Source organism: Peromyscus eremicus, chromosome 7 (assembly GCF_949786415.1).
Source record: "Peromyscus eremicus chromosome 7, PerEre_H2_v1, whole genome shotgun sequence".
Lineage (NCBI taxonomy): Eukaryota > Metazoa > Chordata > Mammalia > Rodentia > Cricetidae > Peromyscus > Peromyscus eremicus.
This window is the reverse complement of record NC_081422.1, coordinates 73,963,404-73,983,476: the sequence shown is the minus strand read 5'-3', so window position 1 is coordinate 73,983,476 and position 20,073 is coordinate 73,963,404. Positions and strand designations below refer to the sequence as shown.

General features: G+C 38.4%; 1 protein-coding gene across 1 annotated transcript in view; it reads left to right on the top strand.

The window, feature by feature from the left end:
- The window catches only part of Col12a1 (collagen type XII alpha 1 chain), a 110,174-nt gene that overhangs the window by 14,396 nt on the left and 75,705 nt on the right, over positions 1 to 20,073 (top strand). The window contains exons 9-13 of the mRNA XM_059268274.1: positions 232 to 834; positions 2,287 to 2,559; positions 5,671 to 5,943; positions 6,433 to 6,705; positions 16,041 to 16,313. Coding sequence (XP_059124257.1) covers positions 232 to 834; positions 2,287 to 2,559; positions 5,671 to 5,943; positions 6,433 to 6,705; positions 16,041 to 16,313 — 1,695 coding nt within the window. The remainder of the gene's footprint in view (positions 1 to 231; positions 835 to 2,286; positions 2,560 to 5,670; positions 5,944 to 6,432; positions 6,706 to 16,040; positions 16,314 to 20,073) is intronic.

Genomic DNA, 20,073 nt, shown 5'->3' with positions numbered 1-20,073 from the left:
CTGCATTACAGGTACACTTGGTTCTTATGTGGGTGCTGAATATCCAAACTCAGTTCCTCATGCTTGCTGAGGAAGCACTTGACCTACTGAGCTGCTTCTCCATCCCTGCAGCAGTTTTTGAAAAGAAGTAGACTTACAAAGACAAGTGAGATATCCAGAGATATCCAGACCTTAATTTTATTGTATTTTAGTTCATATTTGTGTATGAATGGATTTTCTTTCTCTTCACAGAATGTTCACGTGGTGTGGATATAAAAGCTGATATCGTGTTTTTGGTTGATGGTTCCTATAGCATCGGGATTGCAAACTTCGTTAAAGTTAGAGCCTTTCTGGAAGTTCTTGCAAAAAGTTTTGAGATATCACCAAACAGAGTACAGATAAGCCTTGTCCAATACAGCAGAGACCCTCACACTGAGTTTACATTGAAGGAATTTAACAGAGTTGAAGATATAATCAAAGCAATAAACACCTTCCCCTACAGGGGAGGATCCACAAACACAGGCAAAGCAATGACTTATGTCAGAGAGAAAATATTTGTGCCTAACAAAGGCTCAAGAAGTAATGTACCGAAGGTCATGATTCTCATCACTGATGGGAAGTCATCAGATGCTTTCAGAGACCCTGCTATAAAACTCAGAAATTCAGATGTGGAGATCTTCGCAGTTGGTGTAAAGGATGCTGTTCGCTCAGAGTTGGAAGCCATTGCCTCTCCTCCTCCCGAGACCCATGTGTTCACAGTGGAGGATTTTGATGCCTTTCAGAGGATATCGTTTGAACTCACACAGTCTATCTGTCTTAGAATTGAGCAAGAGTTGGCAGCTATAAAGAAGAAAGGTTGGTAGATTTTGGAAAGTAAAAGGCATTTGCCTGTGAACAAAGCTCCCCAGTTCTAAAACTATAGGTAGGACTCTTCTTCCATTCACTGGGCACAGGGAAACGTCCCACTGCTATGGAAAACCACCGAACTTCATGTATTTGGGTTTGACACATAACTTTCTCCTGGGTATGCATATCATTTCATTTTTGGTGAAAAAAATTGTTTACTCAGAGAGTCATGAGATTTCCCTCCCTTGGTCCCTGGGGGAGTTCAGGACCCAGCTGCATCACACTATTTGTCAGAGTCAATTAAACAACCACTTACTGAGTTCTCTACTGTGTAGCTACAGATCCAAGTCCTTTGAACCCAAAGCAACTAAAACATTCTTGGACCTTTGGATTCTTTTTGTGCATTCTCTTTCCTTGTTTTGGTATATGACACCTCACATCTGGAGTTCTCTAGTCTTTCTTCTTGATTTGTCTAAATTCTGCTTTCCAGTGTTTAAAGTATCACCCCCTTTCTAAACCCTCCTTAAGTTTTCCATGTATGGCACTTTTACATATTTGGTGTTTCTGTTAGTAACTTTATACTTTCATGTCTCTCCTGTTTGTGTGTCCCCCAAGGACAATATGCATTAAGCATTGTCTTTTCTTATGATCGGTTTAATGCATGCCCAGTTTAATAAGGATTCTTTTCAAAACCTTTGTTTTGTAAATGTATATATGTCTGTGTGCATATGTGTGCACACACATTTATGTGTGTGTGATGGTGGACATGCACATGCCATGACATGTGTGTGGAGGTCAGAGGCCTCCGATGTTGTCCTTGACTTCCACCTTATTTGAGACAGTCTTTGCTGCTTGCTGCCGTATACGTCAGGCTGAGTTCTCTTATCCTCAGCCCCTCTTCTTGTAGAAACACTGGGATCCAGAGGAACCCCATTGCACCCAGCTCTAGACGGATTTGGGGGATTCAAGTTTAGTGTCCTCACATTTGCATGACAAGTGCTTTCCCCACTGAGGCACCTTCCCAGGTGTTATAATTATTCATTTGCCAGAAATTTCCTCAGTTGTACTTTGAAATATCTGCCTACCTGTCACTAAGAGTTAATATTCAAGTATCAGTATGATTGGGAAAATTGTCATGGTTCATTTAAAATCTGCTACTGTTTAAATAAACACTTGGGGAATATTTACTCTATTACTGCTTTGTCTTGAGAAACTCAGAATTCAAGTTCCATTTTAATTAATTACTTCCTTTGTGTAATATAATCACTGTTGTGGAAAACCAAGGAAAATGACCAGGACTTCCTTTTAAGTGGGAGGCCTTCTCTCTGTGGTCATGAACAGGGGTCTCAATGACCCTGCTCCCAAATGAATGGCAACAATTTTGGAAGCACAGAGTCAAGAGGTCTATTTTTATTTCACAGATTTAAATATTTAAATTATTTCTTTTCTTCTTTTAAACAGCTTACGTGCCACCAAAGGATCTGAAGTTTTCTCAGGTGACTTCTAATAGTTTCAAAGCCGAATGGTCTCCCGCTGGAGAAAATGTTTTTTCATATCACGTCACATACAAGGATGCCACTGGGGATGATGAGGTCACAGTGGTGGAGCCAGCTTCGAGCACCAGTGTTGTCCTCAGCAACCTGAAGCCAGAGACCCTGTACTTGGTGAATGTGACTGCAGAGTATGAAGATGGCTTTAGCATTCCCCTAGCTGGAGAGGAGACCACAGATGAAGGTACGGTGGGGTTTCCTCCATGTTTTCTCAAAACATTGTAATGAATTAGCTAGCAAAGTTATAGCATGAATAAAGCACCTGCTTTCAGTCCATGTTAATAAAATGAAAAGGAACAAACAAACCCTTTTCAGCCATTTCAGCCATTCTTTAGGTGCATATTTCAACTGCATGAAGTGTATTGACCTTGTACAGCCATCATCACCACCATCCACGTGCGGAATGTCATAACAAAACCTTGTAGCCATAGTGGGTCTCCATTTTCTAATGCCCTGCTCCCAGACTGTCAACCTACTTTCTGTTTCTTTGAATTGGATTGTTTGAAGCCCTTACTGAACATAACCATGTGATGTTGATCTCTTTGTCTGACTTCTTCCGCCTAAAGTAATTCCTCATCCATGTTGCAGCTTGTGTCAGAGTTTATGTATTTATTGAGACAGGATCTCACTATGTAGCCCTGGTTGACCTTAATTCGCTGTGTAAATCAGGCTAACCTTGAACACACAGAGATCTGCCTGCCTCTGACTCCCGAGTGCTATGGTTGAAGGCCTGTACCACCATGCTTGGGCAGAATTTCATTTCTTTTTAAGGATGAGTGAATATTATCTCATTGAATGAATATACCACTCTCTATTCATCTATTCAGGTTGTTCCCACTTTTAGCTATTGTGAATAGTGCTGCTGGGACATGAGTGAATTAATTCTACTGGTGTTTGAGATGTGTCCTCTTTACTGATTAGGGCTGGATACCTTTTGGCATAATGAATTTCATTTGACATTTAGTCTGGCCAAGAAGAAAAAATTAAGACAAGTCAAGTACTCTTCGAATGGAGACAGTGATGATTCCAAGAGATGTGGGTTCTCTTCCCTGTTTTGATGGGTGCAAGGGAAAGATTCTAAAGGCCATCATGGGAATTTAAAATGTACAAAGAAGTGCTTGCAGACAGATCTGGCACACATTGCACTCCTTATTGATAAAGTTAGGGAATAGCTTTGTCTCTAAAACATTTTTCAAGGAGAATTGTTTTTTTTTTCATTTTGTACATGATATAGGTATAGTTATGGCTATAGGCCAACAAAAGTATCTAACACATCTTTTTGTGTGTGTGTGTGTTTCTATAACTTAGATATTTGTACTTAAGATACTTCTGCTTTTTTGTTGATTGCTTATACTGCCTACCACAGCTCAAGAAGAAACTTGAGTCTGATACCTTTTAAAAACTGAATGTGAAGCAGTCTGCCTCGCTGTTGAATTTCATTCTCCTGTTTACTTCCACTTGCTTCTGGTGCAAATAGACACACTGTTTGTACTGATGATTTCTTATCCTCCCAGAGCACTAAGGTTTGAGAGGCTGCCATGCTGGGTGGTTTTATTTCAGCCCTCTCTTCAAACACAAGAGAGCAAGTACAAGTTATCTGTAGAAAGAGGCAGAAGGCACATGAGATAACTATGCTATTAGTCACTTTAGGACACCAACCTTGGAATTAAACACTTAAAAAAAAAACAGTTGTGTTATCTTTACTTAGTTTTATTTGCATTCTTTTAATAGGCTGAAAAACTATCTTGCTTACAAATATGTTGACATTGTTTGCTTTTAGCCATGGGACACTGTTTTCCCCTGAAATCTTACTTACAGAGTTTTTTTTTATTACAACTTTTTTCATAAAAATAAACTGTCAAAGTAAACATACTACATTTCCTTTCTCTTTCTCAAAGAAGAAAAAGAAAAGGGAGTTTTGAGTTGAGGCCAATGTATTCATATATACTCAGATTTTTAGATATTGGGCTACCATGGAAGAGCTTAATGCCTGACAGCTTTACTGCTTTTCATGAGATTGTGACATCTAAAGTTTCAGTTGTAAATATTCAAGTTTTAGCATTGAACATCTTAATTAAGCTGGTGGTTTTTGAGCTCTCACTAGGTGTCATATGCTATACTGAGTGTTTCCCATGTATTATCTTACTCAGGCACTTCAATAATCTAATGAATAGTCATGTTTAACTGCTGAACAGCCTGTGGCTCAAATTATATAACTATTAAGCTTCAGAGTCAGGATTCACAGCCGTTAGTCATTCTGCTTCCTATGTTTTGACTAATTTGGTCTTTTTTCTTGACATACTTAATGAATCATAGGTAAAGTTGGCCAACTACAACTTCCTTCTTCTCTCTCTCTCTCTCTCTCTCTCTCTCTCTCTTCCTTCCTTCTCTTTCTTTCTTTCTTTCTTTCTTTCTTTCTTTCTTTCTTTCTCTCTCTCTCTCTCTCTCTCTCTCTCTCTCTCTCTTTTTCTTTCTCTTCCTTCCTTCTCTTTCTTTCCTTCCTTTTTTTTGGTGAGGGGAGGGGTCAGGGTCTCACTATTTAGCGCTGACTGGCCTGGAACTGTTTATGTACATCAAACTGGCCTTTAACTGACAGAGATCCACCTACCTCTGCCTTCTGAGTGCTAGGATTAAGGTATACAATTACCTTACTCCACATATTTCTTTTATTGATGGATTTATTTTCTTTCCATGGTACACAGACATACATGTAAGAAATGCATATAAAATAATACAAATAAATAAAAATGCATATAAATAAAAGTAAAATGAGTAAATCAAAATTTAAAAAGAAAAATTTAACACACCAGTAGATCACTCCAGACAGAAAAAAAAACGGATGACTTTGAATTCACCATTGTTGAATTTGTTGTCCAGATGAACAGTCTTTCTTCTTGAGCATGTTTATTAAACATAAAGTCCAATGATGTTCTCATTTGGGCTCTTACTTGAAAATGTCATTGAAGACCCCAAGTCCATGTTATTCACATTGCAATTCGACTTTGAGGTTTATATTTAATGATATTCATTAAGTGCTTGTCACATACTTCTCATTTATAATATATAGTCCAATTTTCCTCTACAGTAAATGACCACACACATAAAATATTTGCAGAATGGTTTCAGAATCTATTTAAGGTCTAGCTAAATGAATGTTGTAACCAGAATGCTTGTGAATAAAACTGGCCATGGAAATTAGTTAGAAAAAATACTATAATTAATGTTCAAAAGCTAGTTTTTTGGTACTCACATAAAATCAGCTAACTTTTAAAAAATATGCATTTTTAAATTTCAGTAAAAGGAGTACCACGAAACCTGAAGGTGTCGGACGAGACTACAGACAGTTTTAAAATTACCTGGTCTCAAGCTCCTGGGAGAGTCTTAAGGTATCGAATTCTGTACAGACCAGTTGCTGGTGGAGAAAGCAAAGAAGTTAGTACCCCAGCCAATCAGAGGAGGAAAACACTGGAGAACCTGACGCCAGACACAAAGTATGAAATCTCTGTAATTCCTGAATATTCCTCCGGACCGGGCTCTCCACTGACAGGAAATGCAGCCACCGAAGAAGGTAGAGGAAATATGTTCATCACATGGAAACAACACACATTACTTAGTTCCTTTTGTAGGAAAGCTTTAAGGAAAATATTTTATGTGGAAGATTCTGATGACAGATTTTACATAAAAGATTTTTTCCTTTGAGACAGAATGCATGTATGTAGCCCAGGCTATCCTCAAACCTATGATCTTTCTATCTTATATTCCTAAGTGCTGGAATTGTGGGAATGGGCTACTATGTCTGGCTTCTATGGAAGATTTTATTTTGCATGAACACAGAAAATGAATTAGATGTTGTTTGCTCACTGTTTACTATTGTGTAGGACCCTATTTAGCAATGCTTATATTTTGTTAGCGAGGCAGTGGTGTATATTGCCACAGAGTCATTATATAGGATGTAAATTTGATATAACACACACATGAAAAAAATGGGTATTTTCAAGTCATTTTTTTTTTTTTTACTAAATAATGCCTTCTGATACTGTCATCTTTTTTAATGAAGTTAGAGGGAATCCAAGAGACTTAAGAGTTTCTGACGCTACAACATCAACTCTGAAGCTGTCTTGGAGTGGGGCACCAGGAAAAGTGAAGCAGTATCTTGTCACATACACCCCAGCAGCAGGAGGTGAAACTCAAGAGGTCACTGTGAGGGGAGACACAACCAACACGGTGTTGAGGCGATTGAAGGAGGGGACACAATACGACTTATCTGTGACAGCACTGTATGCATCTGGGGCTGGAGAAGCCCTTTCTGGTAAAGGAACAACACTTGAAGGTAATTAATGTCCTGTGTTCTGGCAAATCTTGAGCCTGTGTGTGATTCTGCATGAAGGAGCTGGAAGTGTTTTTAGAGAATGAAATTTTGAATATGTAGTCTTTTTCTTAAAAGGAATGTGTATTTAAAATGAGTACTATAAAACAACCTCTTATATACAGATATAACACAAGCAACTGATATAAAGCCATGGTCTGCTGCAATGAATAAAATGGGCAATATTCAAGGGAAAGGACCTTGGGAAACATGTACTTTGGAGGAGCTTTCAGAGGGTTTATGGTCATGGCTCCATTCTCCAGGTCCATATGGGAGCCACTCTCTGACTTTAATTATGCCCTTTTCATAAAACATTCATAATTACTTAAGGAATATGACACTACACTATAGACTCTTATGTTTATAATATTGTACATCACTTGTGTTAATTAATAATTAGAGAAAAGTTAATCTGAAGTACACTATGAGTGCAAGAAATATAAAACAAAAACAAAACAGTGAAGTTGGGTAAAATATCCAACCTTAGTTGGATCCAGGAGTTTGGAGTGTTGTAGGTACGGTAACTGGCAGCAACAAGGCCCGGGAGAGAGAGTTTTGGACTGTAGAAAAAGTTTTGGTCAAGAATTAAAAACAAATCAGAAAAGATTAAATACTAGCAACCAAGAATTTCATCCCAATAGTCAATAGAATCCATTTTTTTGGCAGAGGTTTTAAATAAAATGTTAAATACCAGTATTAAAGTACTGATAACCAGAAGAACACTGGATATACCGCTTGTCTATGTGACCTTGAAAGGAACCCTTTGTTCCCTCCCCCATGTTAGTTTGCCTCTGGACAGAGGGCTGGCCCTTTTTCTTTCTTCCTCTTAGGGTTATTAGCTCAAATGCGAGAAGGCTAGTGAGATCCTTGGGAACTGTAAAATACTACCTATAAAATAATTTAGCGACTTCAGACCTGTTGCCTACAAGTAAATCTTCAGTAGTTCAAAGCTATTGACTGGCTGGATAAAAGTCGAAACAAGAGGCATGGAAATGACCTTAACTATGGAAATATACTCCAACAGAAGAAGCACGTGGTCTTTCCATCTGGAAGAACATCCAAAGTGTGCTCTCCGACCTTTCGATATTCTCCCTTTCACATGCTTTGCATAGCCTTAAAGCGTAGACTGTTCAGAGGATATTTGTTAAAGTATAAACTTTGAAGTGTTATTTTTTTTTTTTTTTTACAGTTAGGTGTGGATTATATTTGCTAAAATTTCTTCCATATAGGGAGATTCCTGGAAATAATATTTTCCCTTTTGGATGTTCTAATCTTGATACTCACCTGTACTTTCTGGATTTTAGAAATACACACATACTTAGTCAAAACCTTCTTCATTACCTTTAGTTTCTATTATTTATGTATTTTTACACTTCCATGGGTGTATGCTTGCTTGCATGCTGACCATTCTTACCTCCCATCTCCTCACTGCTCCTGGTCACCCTCTCTGGTCCCCACAACCCTCTTTCACTCCTTGTCTTTTTGTTTTGTCTTGGGATCCATCGAGATTCACCAGGGCCGTCTGTGGGACTGTAGGTTTGGAGCTATCTGTTGGAGCTTTGTGGATTAGTAGTAGGCAGACACAACTGAAGACAGTGACTCCCACTTTCCCAGACCTGTCACTAGCCAATAGTTCAGAGGCCTTCCCTCTTCCTTGAATAATAGTGGTGGGGCTAGTCTTCTAAAGGACTAGTGAAGGTAATTACAGCTGATGTGTGTGAAGGTTTACAATAGTTGTACCCAGTCTAAGATAAGGTATTTCATAGCTCCTCACCCTACCTTTCTCTTTTTAAAAAACAATTTATTTATTTGTATTTTTATTTACATTGGTGTTTTGCCTGCATGTATGTCTGTGTGAGGGTGTTGGATTCCCTGGAACAGGAATTATAGACAGCTGTGAGCTGTCATGTGGTGCTGAGAATTGAATCTGGGTCCTCTGGAAGAGCAGCCAGTGCTCTTAACCACTAAGCCATCTCTCCAGCGCCCACCCCATCTTTCTTGATTTTAAAAATTAAAATATTTTTCACCAAGAATAATGTACTAGAACTCTCACATATCAAAATGAACTTTTTAACCTCCAACAAACATTTTCTTGGGCTGTAATTTGTTTTAGGTTAAATGGGTAGTATAATTATTTATAAATTTATAACTTTATACAAACGGCATAGAGGAATTGCCAAATTATCTGCGCGTGTGAGTGTTAAGTAAGCACACACACACATCTGCATGGATTTGACCAGAAACTGTTTCTGAGGAAGATGCACAGGAAGTAAAATGAATTTTTAAAAAGCATTGTTTCTTATTTATTGAGAAGAAAGAAAGCTAAATAGTTTGTGGACTAGCTTAAAAACATGGTGATTCTGAAACTAAAATGTGTTGATCAAAGACTTCTTTCTTACTTTATATTAGAGCTTTAGACCTATCATGAAGATTACAAAAATGCCATCCTCCTGCTTTCATGAACGTATTTATCCCATTGCATTATGTGTGGTAAACTTGATGAGTCCGTGGAAGTGTAGTTGTGGCTAAATTAAAATAATAGAAGACTTTTGCCCCTGCTTATTCCATTTTTGTTTTATTATACCAACTCAGCCAAATCCACATACCATATACAGGAATAGGATATGATGGTGAATGTGGGGAGTGGAAAGCCCAAAGTTGAGCCAGGCAAATGCTTTTGAGGGCTGCTGTTTTTCTAATCTGGTTCTCTCCTGGGAGAGGAGGTGGTAAGAGCAGACCTTGAAGGAATGCTTCTTCTATCCAGGGCCTGGAGTCAACCAGCAAGAGCCTTCTGTAGGTTAAGAATTTTGCAGATTATCTTGAGAACATGTGGCTTTCAATTTAAAGAACGAAAGTTCTGCCTTATTCTTTTTAGAATACGTTGTATGGTCTACAACCATCCTTAACCTGAATTTCTTTCCTAGTGCTTTTTCCTTTTGAAATGCAGCCGATGATCTGAAAATTCCCCGTCTCTGGAAGAGAGATTTATTAGCATTGGCACTGGGGAAGTTCATGGTTGGCTTAGGACTGTTGTGTGATAGAATCACAAAGGCAGAGTTTATTACTATTTCAGATCCAAACTTCAGAGGAATCTGAGCAGAAGCCATTAAGTTTGATTTATATTGTCCCCAACTGCCGTTGTTGTCATTAGAGTAGATAGGCTTAATGTAATTACTAAAACTCTGCTGTGCATGCAAATGTACTTTAAATCTGGATAGAAACCTTAGGAGTCACTGTTGGGACTTGAGAGAGAGTGGAACCTACTTTGGTAGGTCTAAATGAATAATGCTTAACTTTGATTCAGAGATTCACACAAATGAGTGGATAGATCAGTTTGGGAATAATACAGTTCTGTTTTTGAATTTTGAGTATTTTCTAGCTATGGAAACCATGCCTTTTCAGGATTTCCTTTGTTTCAGTTGCTGTAGCAACTTGCTAGTGTCTGACATATGAATGGCTTCCTACAGATCAAACCAAGTTGACTCAGCTGACATTTTGTTACAGTGAGGTTTTCAGCACAGTGTAAGGATTCTGCCTTATGCACAAAAACACAGGCTTCTCCAAGGTGGACTGAACAAGGCTTCTCTGTTTTCTTAAATTTATTGCTGTCTCATAATTTGAAAAATCATACATTGGGAGTATAAGCACTCTGACATTGCCAGGGAACTTTATCATGGTCGTTGAAGGCTAATTCAGTTTCTTGTCTGTGGCTTAATTGCTTGCCAGAGAAAAACAGCTAACTCAGATTTGGAGAGGCATTAATGAGGAAAGAAATGTTTCTACTCATGCAGCTCTGAAGATGAACTGCAGTTTTGTTAGGTATTTACAAGTTGCTTATTCCTTTAAGTAGCTGAGCTGAGTCGTCAACAGTGAACTTTGCCCTCTGGAATGGTGGCTCTGGTTCTGTTTCCACATGAATGTTATCCAGAAGCAGGTCTTCTGCAGTCTGCTGTGGAAAGTTGGATGACTTTTGAGCTGAGCTCTAACGGAAAAGACAAATTGATTTAGAAGAGCATTTACATTACATTTTAAATTGAACTTCTATTTTTGAAAGTGCTGTGTGAAGTTCAGTGAAGGCTGGCTGGAACAATCTATAAGATGAAACACAGCTTCATTACAGGGTGATTCATTCTTCAGTTATCATCGTTGGCTAATTTATATTTTAATTATGTTTGAATTGGATGCTAATTTTTTTTTCGGAAGGCAAATGGAAAAGAGCTAAGGAAACATAGGAAAGTTACTTAAATGAGACATTAGCTCTTTGGCATAGCATGTGGAAAACATTGTATAATTCAACTCTTTGTGGATGTTCAGATCATGAGAAATACACCTGTCTGCACCACTTCCACAGCATCAGCAATGAGGTGATGCAAGCAGACATGAGAAAAAATACATTTTGAATATATATATATATATATATATATATATATATATATATATATGAACATGATTTATAGTCAGAACAGAGATGCTGAATACCAAAATTGTTTTAACATCAATTTTTTAAATAAGTTCATAATATATATATATCTTAATCATACCTTCCCACTTCCCCTGGACACTCAGCCTCCCGCAGTAAACATATCCTCTTCCTACCTTCATGTCCTCATTAAAAAATACAACCTACTGGAGTCCAATTGGTGCTACATGAATGCACTAATGAATGGGCATGGGGCCATCACCCTGAGCACAGGCAATCTAGCATACAGTCTTAAGAGAAAAACAAATTCTCCTCCCCCAGTAACCAACCAATAGCTCCTCATGAACTCCTCCATGTTGAAATATTAACTGACTTGATTTTGTGCATGCTGTTTGGGTAGCCACAGTTGCTGTGAGTTCATGAGTGTAAAGGCTGTATCATACCCCAAAGATGGTGCTCCCCAGCATTTCTTATTTCCCCTCTTACATTCTTTCTATTCCTCTTCTGCAATGGTCCTGAAGCCCTGGAGGTTAGCTGGAGGTTACTATAAATGCTCTGTTTAGGGCCAAAGACTCAGAAGTCACTTATTCTCAGCCCATTGACTGAACACCAATATTTTGAAATCTGATTGAGTTTTATATTTTTGAATCTATGACAGAAATGCACTCCTATTCCTTGTACTTACACTGGTGATAGGAGAAACGTATAGGAACACTACTGAGATGTCATCAAAGTGAAGAGAAGTGATGGCCCTAGGAAGAGACATTTGAAACAAATACCACGGATTCTATTCCAGAGATAAATTAAATATAGGAAACACAGGTATGCAGTTCAGAGCAGGAGCAAGCAAGCACTATGAGATAAAGCATTATTGGAATATGCCACTAAGGAAAAACCCTGAGCAATCCTTGGGATCATAAAACAAACATTTGAGGAACTCATGCAGGAGGGAGGGAGCAACCACTACAGCAGATGTGGATCTCAACTCATCAAGGTAGTGACAGAGGAAAGAAGCCTGCTGGGTTCTGCTCACTGCCAGGAGACGAGACTCTGACTTCCAGCTTTCCTTTTCTCCTCTCTCTCCCCTAACGTATTCTAAAAATGGATGCCTGCTCAAACCCAATCTTACCAAACTAAAGTATTTTCTGGTAGTTACTGGTAACTGTAGCTTCTTTGAGGGCAGGAGCTATAAATAAATTAAACAAGCAAATGCTTGCCTAGATGACACTTTGACTAAACCCTGTAAGAGGGCCACTGACAGTTAAAAAAATAAGCATATGTTGGGAGCCATTTTCTTTTAAGACAGGATAGGGCAGAGAGAAGAGGAGACATCCACATCACATTTTATGATATAGAAAGCATGTTGTATTAGGTTAAATCAACTTCCCAGTTCTCTGAGCATCAGTCTTGAAGTGACTTTGATTTGATGTGCATGGCAGTAAAGCTATAAAATAGAGGAACCACCAAGCAATCTCAGAGATCACAGCCATGACCCACCTGTTGACCAGTTTTGCTTATCATGAATTCTTCATTTTCAAGGAGCTGCCATTCTAGGCAAAAGCAAGAGCGAAGGTTCATTGTTGCTCTGGCCAAGTGTATCTTTTGAACAAACAGCTTTGTAGGTCTCAGAGAGGAGCAGCAGAAAGAAATTAGACAGGAGTGTGTGTGTGTGTGTGTGTGTGTGTGTGTGTGTGTAAGCAGAAGGAGAGTGAAGTGTGTGTGAAGAGAGAAATGAAAGAGCAAGAGCCATGGAGGAATGAATCACAAGAAAGATTTAAAAGATTTTTAGAAACTGTTGGTATTTAGACAGTCTCATGTGTTCCGATTTGAGCAGGGTTGAGCTTTGCCTCTCAAGGCATGCCTATGCACCTAATCATGTCCAGTCCAGATGTTTTGTTACCAAAGCACTAGGAAGTGACTCAGGTGGTTGCACACTTAAGCCCAACACCAGCTGAAAGCAAGCTTACATCCTGCCTGTTGTACCACAGAGTCCCATGCAGTTGCTTTAGGTTTTGGTAATCTAACATTTGACCAAACCAAGACCCCATTTAAAAAGAAAACAAAAAACTTCATAGGTTGTAGGTCTGATATTTAGTCTCCTCATGGAACTATCTTTTTCTCAAAAATCCATGTTACAAAGTATCTTGTATTTCAGTAGAATGTGTTATGGAGAAAAAGCAGCAGAAAAGCCTGATAACAGTATAAACTTAACATTGAAGAATATTCTTATCACTTTGTCTGATATAGGAAACTGGTTTGAAACATTTGTCTTTTCATTCATAGCTTCTAAATTGAGCATTTTCCTCCTTTCTTTGGGGTCTGAACTTCATCTTCAGTGTGGAATGTGGCAATATGTGTGTCTGCTGATGCTGTTCATATAACTCAGTCAGGAACTTTGTGTTGAAGTCCTGTTCCTTGTGACTGAGAATCTTCTCTGAGGTCACTCAAGTCCTTGTTGGTGCGCCTTTAATGAGAAGTCAAATATCTTTTAGTTGCTATTTCATTTGTATCTTAAAAAGGGCTTTTGCAAATTAATTTCAGGACATTAATGCACTTGACAAAGTATTTTGATTTTGTTAGTGTTTTGTTCTAGCTTTACAAGTCTTTCGAGTGTTAAAATAGTTGATTAAACTCATGGGAAGACATGCTAGTGATCAGGGATCTTTTTGTTTTAGCCTCAGAAAAAAATCTCTGTGAATATATTTTTGCTTCAACCACAATTCTCTTCCTGTTATTTTTCTCACAGTGAAATTATTTGCTTGTGTTTGTGAGACTGATGCCTGTTGTCATGGAAACAAACAATGCCACAAACTCAGTGCTGTAGAAATTAGGGAGAAAAATAGACTGAAAAGCATAGCTCTTAGGAAAAGTAGACGTTGATGATTAGCTCGGTACTAATTTGGAAGAAAATTTCCATATTCTAGCTATTTTTTATATGTTTGGAGAATATCATTAATGCATTAACTGTCTTATTTATATCCAAAGTCACCATCAAGTGAGTTCATTTCCCAGTAGTCCTCCTGACTGCAGGCTAAGAAATTCAGAAGCAATGATCTGTTTGGGAGGCATCCAGGCAGTGGGACCGGGTCCTGTGCTCATTGCATGAGTTGGCTGTTTGAAACCTGGGACCTATGCAGGGTCGCTTGGCTCGGCCTGGGAGGAGGGGACTGGACCTGCCTGGACTGAGTCTACCAGGTTGATCTCAGTCCACAGGGGAGGCTTTGCCCTGGAGGAGGTGGGAATGGGGGGTGGGTTGGAGGGAAGGTGAGGGGGGTGGGAGGGGGGAGAACAAGGGAATCCGTGGCTGATATGTAGAACTGAATTGTATTGCAAAATAAAAAAAAAAAGAAATTCAGAAGCAAAGGCACATGTAGAAAAATGACCTATAATAAGCAAAGGAAAAGTGTATTGCAGACTTGAAACTTAGCAGAGTTGTTGGAAATCAGTCATCAAAACAAGTAGAAAACAACAAACAACCAAACCAAGCCAACAAGCTAGTAATTCTGCAAGTAAAAAAAATATAGAGGTTATTGCCATGCAATAGCAAATTCTCCTACAGAAGGCTTTTTAGCTCTTAAGTGCAGAGGGAAAAAAGTCACTATGTTCTTGAAAATAAGTCTTCTTGGTTTCAGTGAAATATGCAGCTAATTTCCTTCTGGAGATGAGATGTCTTGTCTGCTTTCACAGTTATTTATAATGGAGTAAGAACTTTCCGTTAGGATCTGGTAGACTTTCAGCTTCTGTTGTATTTATCTTTCCCTTTAAGTTCTACCATGGATGAGGAGAGTGTTTGTGTACTGACTTTTTTTTTTTTCATTAACCATTATCATTATTTTTGGTTGATGCTTAGTTGTTTATGAGTAGTTCTAAATGTTCATTTTCACTCTGAGTTAAGAAAATAGCAGCTTTCAAAAATCTAGTATGTGCATTATCATTTACATGCATGTAAAACAATTACTGGCATAATGTATGCTGAGGAGGCAGATAGTTTTATATTTATGTCACAATATGGCATAAACCCTAGTAAAAGCATCCACTATAAAGTGACTAGTATATTTATATTACATTTAAAATATGGAAAATGAGGGTTTTATTAGAAGACATCTGTGCCTATTATTAAGTTGAGGTTTCTATGTTTTTCCATTTTGGAGACATATATTAATAAAAGAGCCATCTATGATTTAGCAGCAGACCATTTTCATCAGCTAGAACAAGCAGTGCACTCTATTTGATGACTAATCACTTTTAAGTTGTACAGAAGTATTGGTGACTTTTAGTTTAACTGGAGTTAAGCTATGTTGAAAGTTTGTATTTTTACTCTTTTGAACTGAATATGCAAGTAAAAGTTTATTCAGAAAGCTATTGTGGGAGTTAAAGTTGTATGCAAGTTATATGCAAGTGGTATACGATTGTTGTATTAACTGTAATTCATATATTGAAATTGAGATTTATTAAAATTAGAGAGAAAGGAAAAAAATCCCAGAAAGGACATGAAGACCTTTGTGAACAGTGGGCTATGTCCTAAAGCACACTGAAATGTAATAAATATTGACATTTAGACATTTTTTTCTTTGGAAAAATTTAAAAGTCTGTATTTCTTCAAATTTGGGTGTCAGCCTTGGCCTCAAGGGCCCTGTAATACAAACAGGCACATGAGGTAAGGTTGCTATTTAGGAATTGTGCAACATGGAGTTTTCTTCTGCTGATTTGCTCCATTGTTTAAAAACAGCTTCAAAGCACAGAAAGAATGACCAATTTTAGGTCAATTTTAGAGAGGTTGAGTTTGAGTTCAGTAGGTTAGGATGTCTACCAGGATAAGTGGATATTTAATTATCCAGTTGACATTTAAAAAGTGCTACTCCTTTGACCTCTGTTCTAGAACGTGGTTCACCTCAAGATCTAGTCACTAAAGACATCACGGACACGTCGATTGGGGCCTATTGGACATCTGCTCCAGGAATGGTTCGAGGGTACAGGGTCTCATGGAAGTCGCTTTATGATGATATTGAGGCTGGAGAGAAAGATCTTCCTGGAGATGCCCTTCATACGATGATAGAGAATCTACAGCCAGAGACCAAGTACAAAATTTCAGTTTTTGCAACTTACAGCAGTGGAGAAGGAGAGCCCGTAACTGGAGATGCCACAACTGAATGTAGGTAACTTCCCAAGTGTGCTGGGATACATGTTGGTACCATCTAATGACTAATCAGCTCAGGTGACATGCGATTTAAACACCAAGGTTTTTTCTTCACTTGGGAATAAGAACTGAATGTTAATTAAGTTTAAGGAGTGTGGTTCAAGTTCAAATTTGGTCCGGATCTGAAAAATATAGTGTTATATTTGGACAATTTTGAATTCTTCCCAGCCATGTGGATTTGTCCATTTTGTTTTCTAGTAAAAGGATCTGCTAGCTAGGATATTCAACTAATGAAAATACAGCTCCCATGTAGACTAAGAGAATTTAGGAGCACTTGTGACTGCATGATCTTAGTCAAGTGCCTTAGCTGTCTTCAAATGTCAGTTTCGTAATCTGTAGAACACAGATGACAAATTTCTTCTCTTATAGTGCCGTGAGGAGTAAATGAAAGGACAGTAGACAGGGCACAAGGTACAGTGCCTGGTCACTCAAGGATGTCAGATAACGATGTGAGGCTGCTGAGTTTATGCTTTTTACATGAGAGTAATGCCACATTAGTTACCCTTTTCCCGCTACCTTTGCTAAGATTAACTCAAAGGCCCACTCAATTTTCTGTGGCTCAGATTGACTTCTGTTTCAGTACTTTTTTCTTGTGAATGATTATGAACAGTCTATCTGGGGAAGGAGGCATCAAGACGTCTTAGTTTTCCTTACTATTTTTTTGAGTGACAGTGTATATGTTTAGTAATTTCAACAAGTGTACTACTTTGGTGGGTTTGTGGATAATGGAGAAAGCTGTGTGTCTGTGTAGGCAAGGGAGGATACCTGGGGCATATCTGTGCTTCTTGATCACTAATTTTTTTCTACTTTTCTTTTTGAGACAGGATTTCATTATATAGCCCTTGCTAGTTTGGACTCACTATGTAGATCATGCTAGTTTCACATTCATGGAGAGCTGCTTGCCTCTGCCTCCTCAGTGCTGGGATTAAATGCATGTGTCACTAGATCTGGCCTCTCTTTGCTCACTTTTGCTATGACGTGAATAGTGTTCTAAGAGAGCAAATTGGAAGGACAGGGTATGGGAGGCAGATACTCAATTCACAGTCTCTCTGGTATAAAGGTGTCCTTATATAACATTGTAGTATGTACATGCATAGGCACAACAAACGCAGAATAGGAACAACAACAACAACAAAAAAAGCAAAGACTATTTAAACCTAACCAAACAAAAACTAAACCAAACCAAACAAGACAGTAGCAATTATAAAAGCAAATAACAACAAACATCTGTTAGTCACAGACATTTCTAAACATTTAGAGAAAATTTTTTTGCTTTCACTTTGCAAAGTTTCACATTTTCACATGGGTTTCTTATGTGTGTTTAGAAGTGTGTCCAGCATCACTTTCAACTGCAACTCAAGGAAATGGCACATGGATGCTGATGCCATGAAAGTGATGAATTGGGATTGGACTGTCCATTGTCCCCCCTCCTGGTGGCTAGTTCAGCAGTGGCATGGGGAGTGTCTGAAAGTACACTGTGAGTTGTTAAGACATGAAGAGAACTCACAGACTGTAAGCCTGCCACCACATTTTTGTAGTTCATGACAGACCTATTCATGATGTGAGAAACACTGACTTGTAGTTGTGAGAAGTTTTTTATTGTGAAGAGTTAATGGAAATGCAGAAATCCAGTAGGAACCCATGGAGTATGTCAAGGCACGAGGTAGAACAGTTGGCTGCCATTGACACATTTACAGTGATAAAGATTTGGAAGTTTGGGATTCTGTTCTTTTGGGAACATAGGTTTATTTTTAGCCACCACTCATAAGATTTAACTCTCCATCTTTCTCAATTGTGGACTTTGGGAAGAAAAGCTTGAGAACTTCGTGTATGACAAAGATGTCTTGTTTTACTAAGAAAAATTTAGGAGATAGAAATAGGAGATCATACAATATATTTCATTATAGCACCTCTTAGAAAAAATAGAGATGCCTACCAATTTTAGTGTTTGTAAACAGTGATAATCTAAGGAGAAGAAATTTCATTTTTTTCTCTTTTACTGTAAGATACAATTAAAATATTTTTTTTATGGATAGCACATAAGGGAATGGGTTTCACTGTGGCATCTTCGTAGAATGTCTCAGTATGTATTCATTTGTCCTCCTCCCAGACTACCAACCTCCACATTTCTTTCCCTAGTTGATTCCCTTTTACTGTTGTCCAATCACAAGTATTTTATTACTCTATTTATTATCTTCCCTCAAAATCTCTTCTTCTCTCATGAACCCCCTTTTTTAGCTTCATGACCTACAAACACACCTATATAAACACACATGCATGTGCACACACGTGTGCGTGTGCACGCGCACACACACACACACACACACACAAGTTCTTTACATCAGAGATGGGGATAGGGAAGGCTGAGCATGAACTGGTGTCTCCACTTTCTATACTAAGGTCACTGACATCATTAAATTAGGGCCTCATCTACACAAATTTATTTAACTGAAATTGCCTCCCCAAAGGTCCCACCTGCAAGTATCAACATTGTAGGTTAAAGCTTCAACATGATTTTTAGGGAGGACACAATTATTACATGTAGATGTAACCAACCGTCTTATTAAATAACCAGGAAAAAAAACTGAGTCATTTACAAAGGTTGTACAAGGCCCAAAAGAATCTTTCACAGATTTTTTTGGGCCTTGTACAACCTTTGTAAATGACTCAGTTTTTTTTCCTGGTTCCTCAACTCTGTCCCATACATTCAAGGCTGCTGTTCGACATAAAATTAGGGTTTGGACATCATATAAACATTGTGTTTGTGCTGAAGCATATTGACCTTCTCCAATAAGCTGATCCTGGCAGACTTGTATTCCTTTATCCCTCCACTGCTTTTCTATGTTTTTAGCTTCGTCCTTGAACCAAGTTAGCCACTAAAGCCTTTGACTGGGTTCAAGAACAGCTTGTGCCAGCTCCCGCCAGTCCTGTGGTACAATCCTATTATATGTTGACCAAGAGTTTAACATTTGCTTTACATATGGGGAATGCATACCATAAGATACTATTGCCTCCTTAAACCTTCGTAAATCTATCATATCAATTACACCCAAAATTTAGGTAATAAATTTGTTCTTGGCATGCCTTATAATTTTTATTTGAGTCCAGATAGTGTGAGTTTTATTTTGTTGGGTTCTGGAAAGTATATTACTATAAATATTGATCTTACGCCCCTACCTAGAAATACAGTTATTTGGAAATAGTTTGATCTTTTTGAAATTCAATTTAAGACCTGTTTTAGTTTAGGAGCACTTTTGCTGTGTTATTGAAGCAATCACCTGCTATATACTCTACATGTCTTCACCACAGTTCTAAGGTTTGGTCTTCTGGCTCGGGGAAACTTTCTGGCCACATGTGCGCTTCAAGAGTGGTTATGCTTGTTTTGAGTGGTGTGTTCTCCAGTTTTTGGTACTTTCTTCACACGTGCCCTGATTTATCCTGGGTTGGGGACCCAAAGGGGATCTTCTATATGTTTTCGGAGCATTTTATTTGTGGCATGCTCTCTAGTGCAGTGCTCTGTCTGTGGATTCCAGTTGATGTGGACTCCCACCATCTCCTCAGTTAAGGGAAACCACAGGGCTCCATCTGGACCCCACCTGCCTGTGTTGGTTTATGGAAACACTCCAGCAATATAATGGCCAACCACAGAGTCAGCCTGAGTCTGTGCCTAAAGTCCCAGGGATCACTGATGCTAAGTGATGTTTATTGTCTAAAA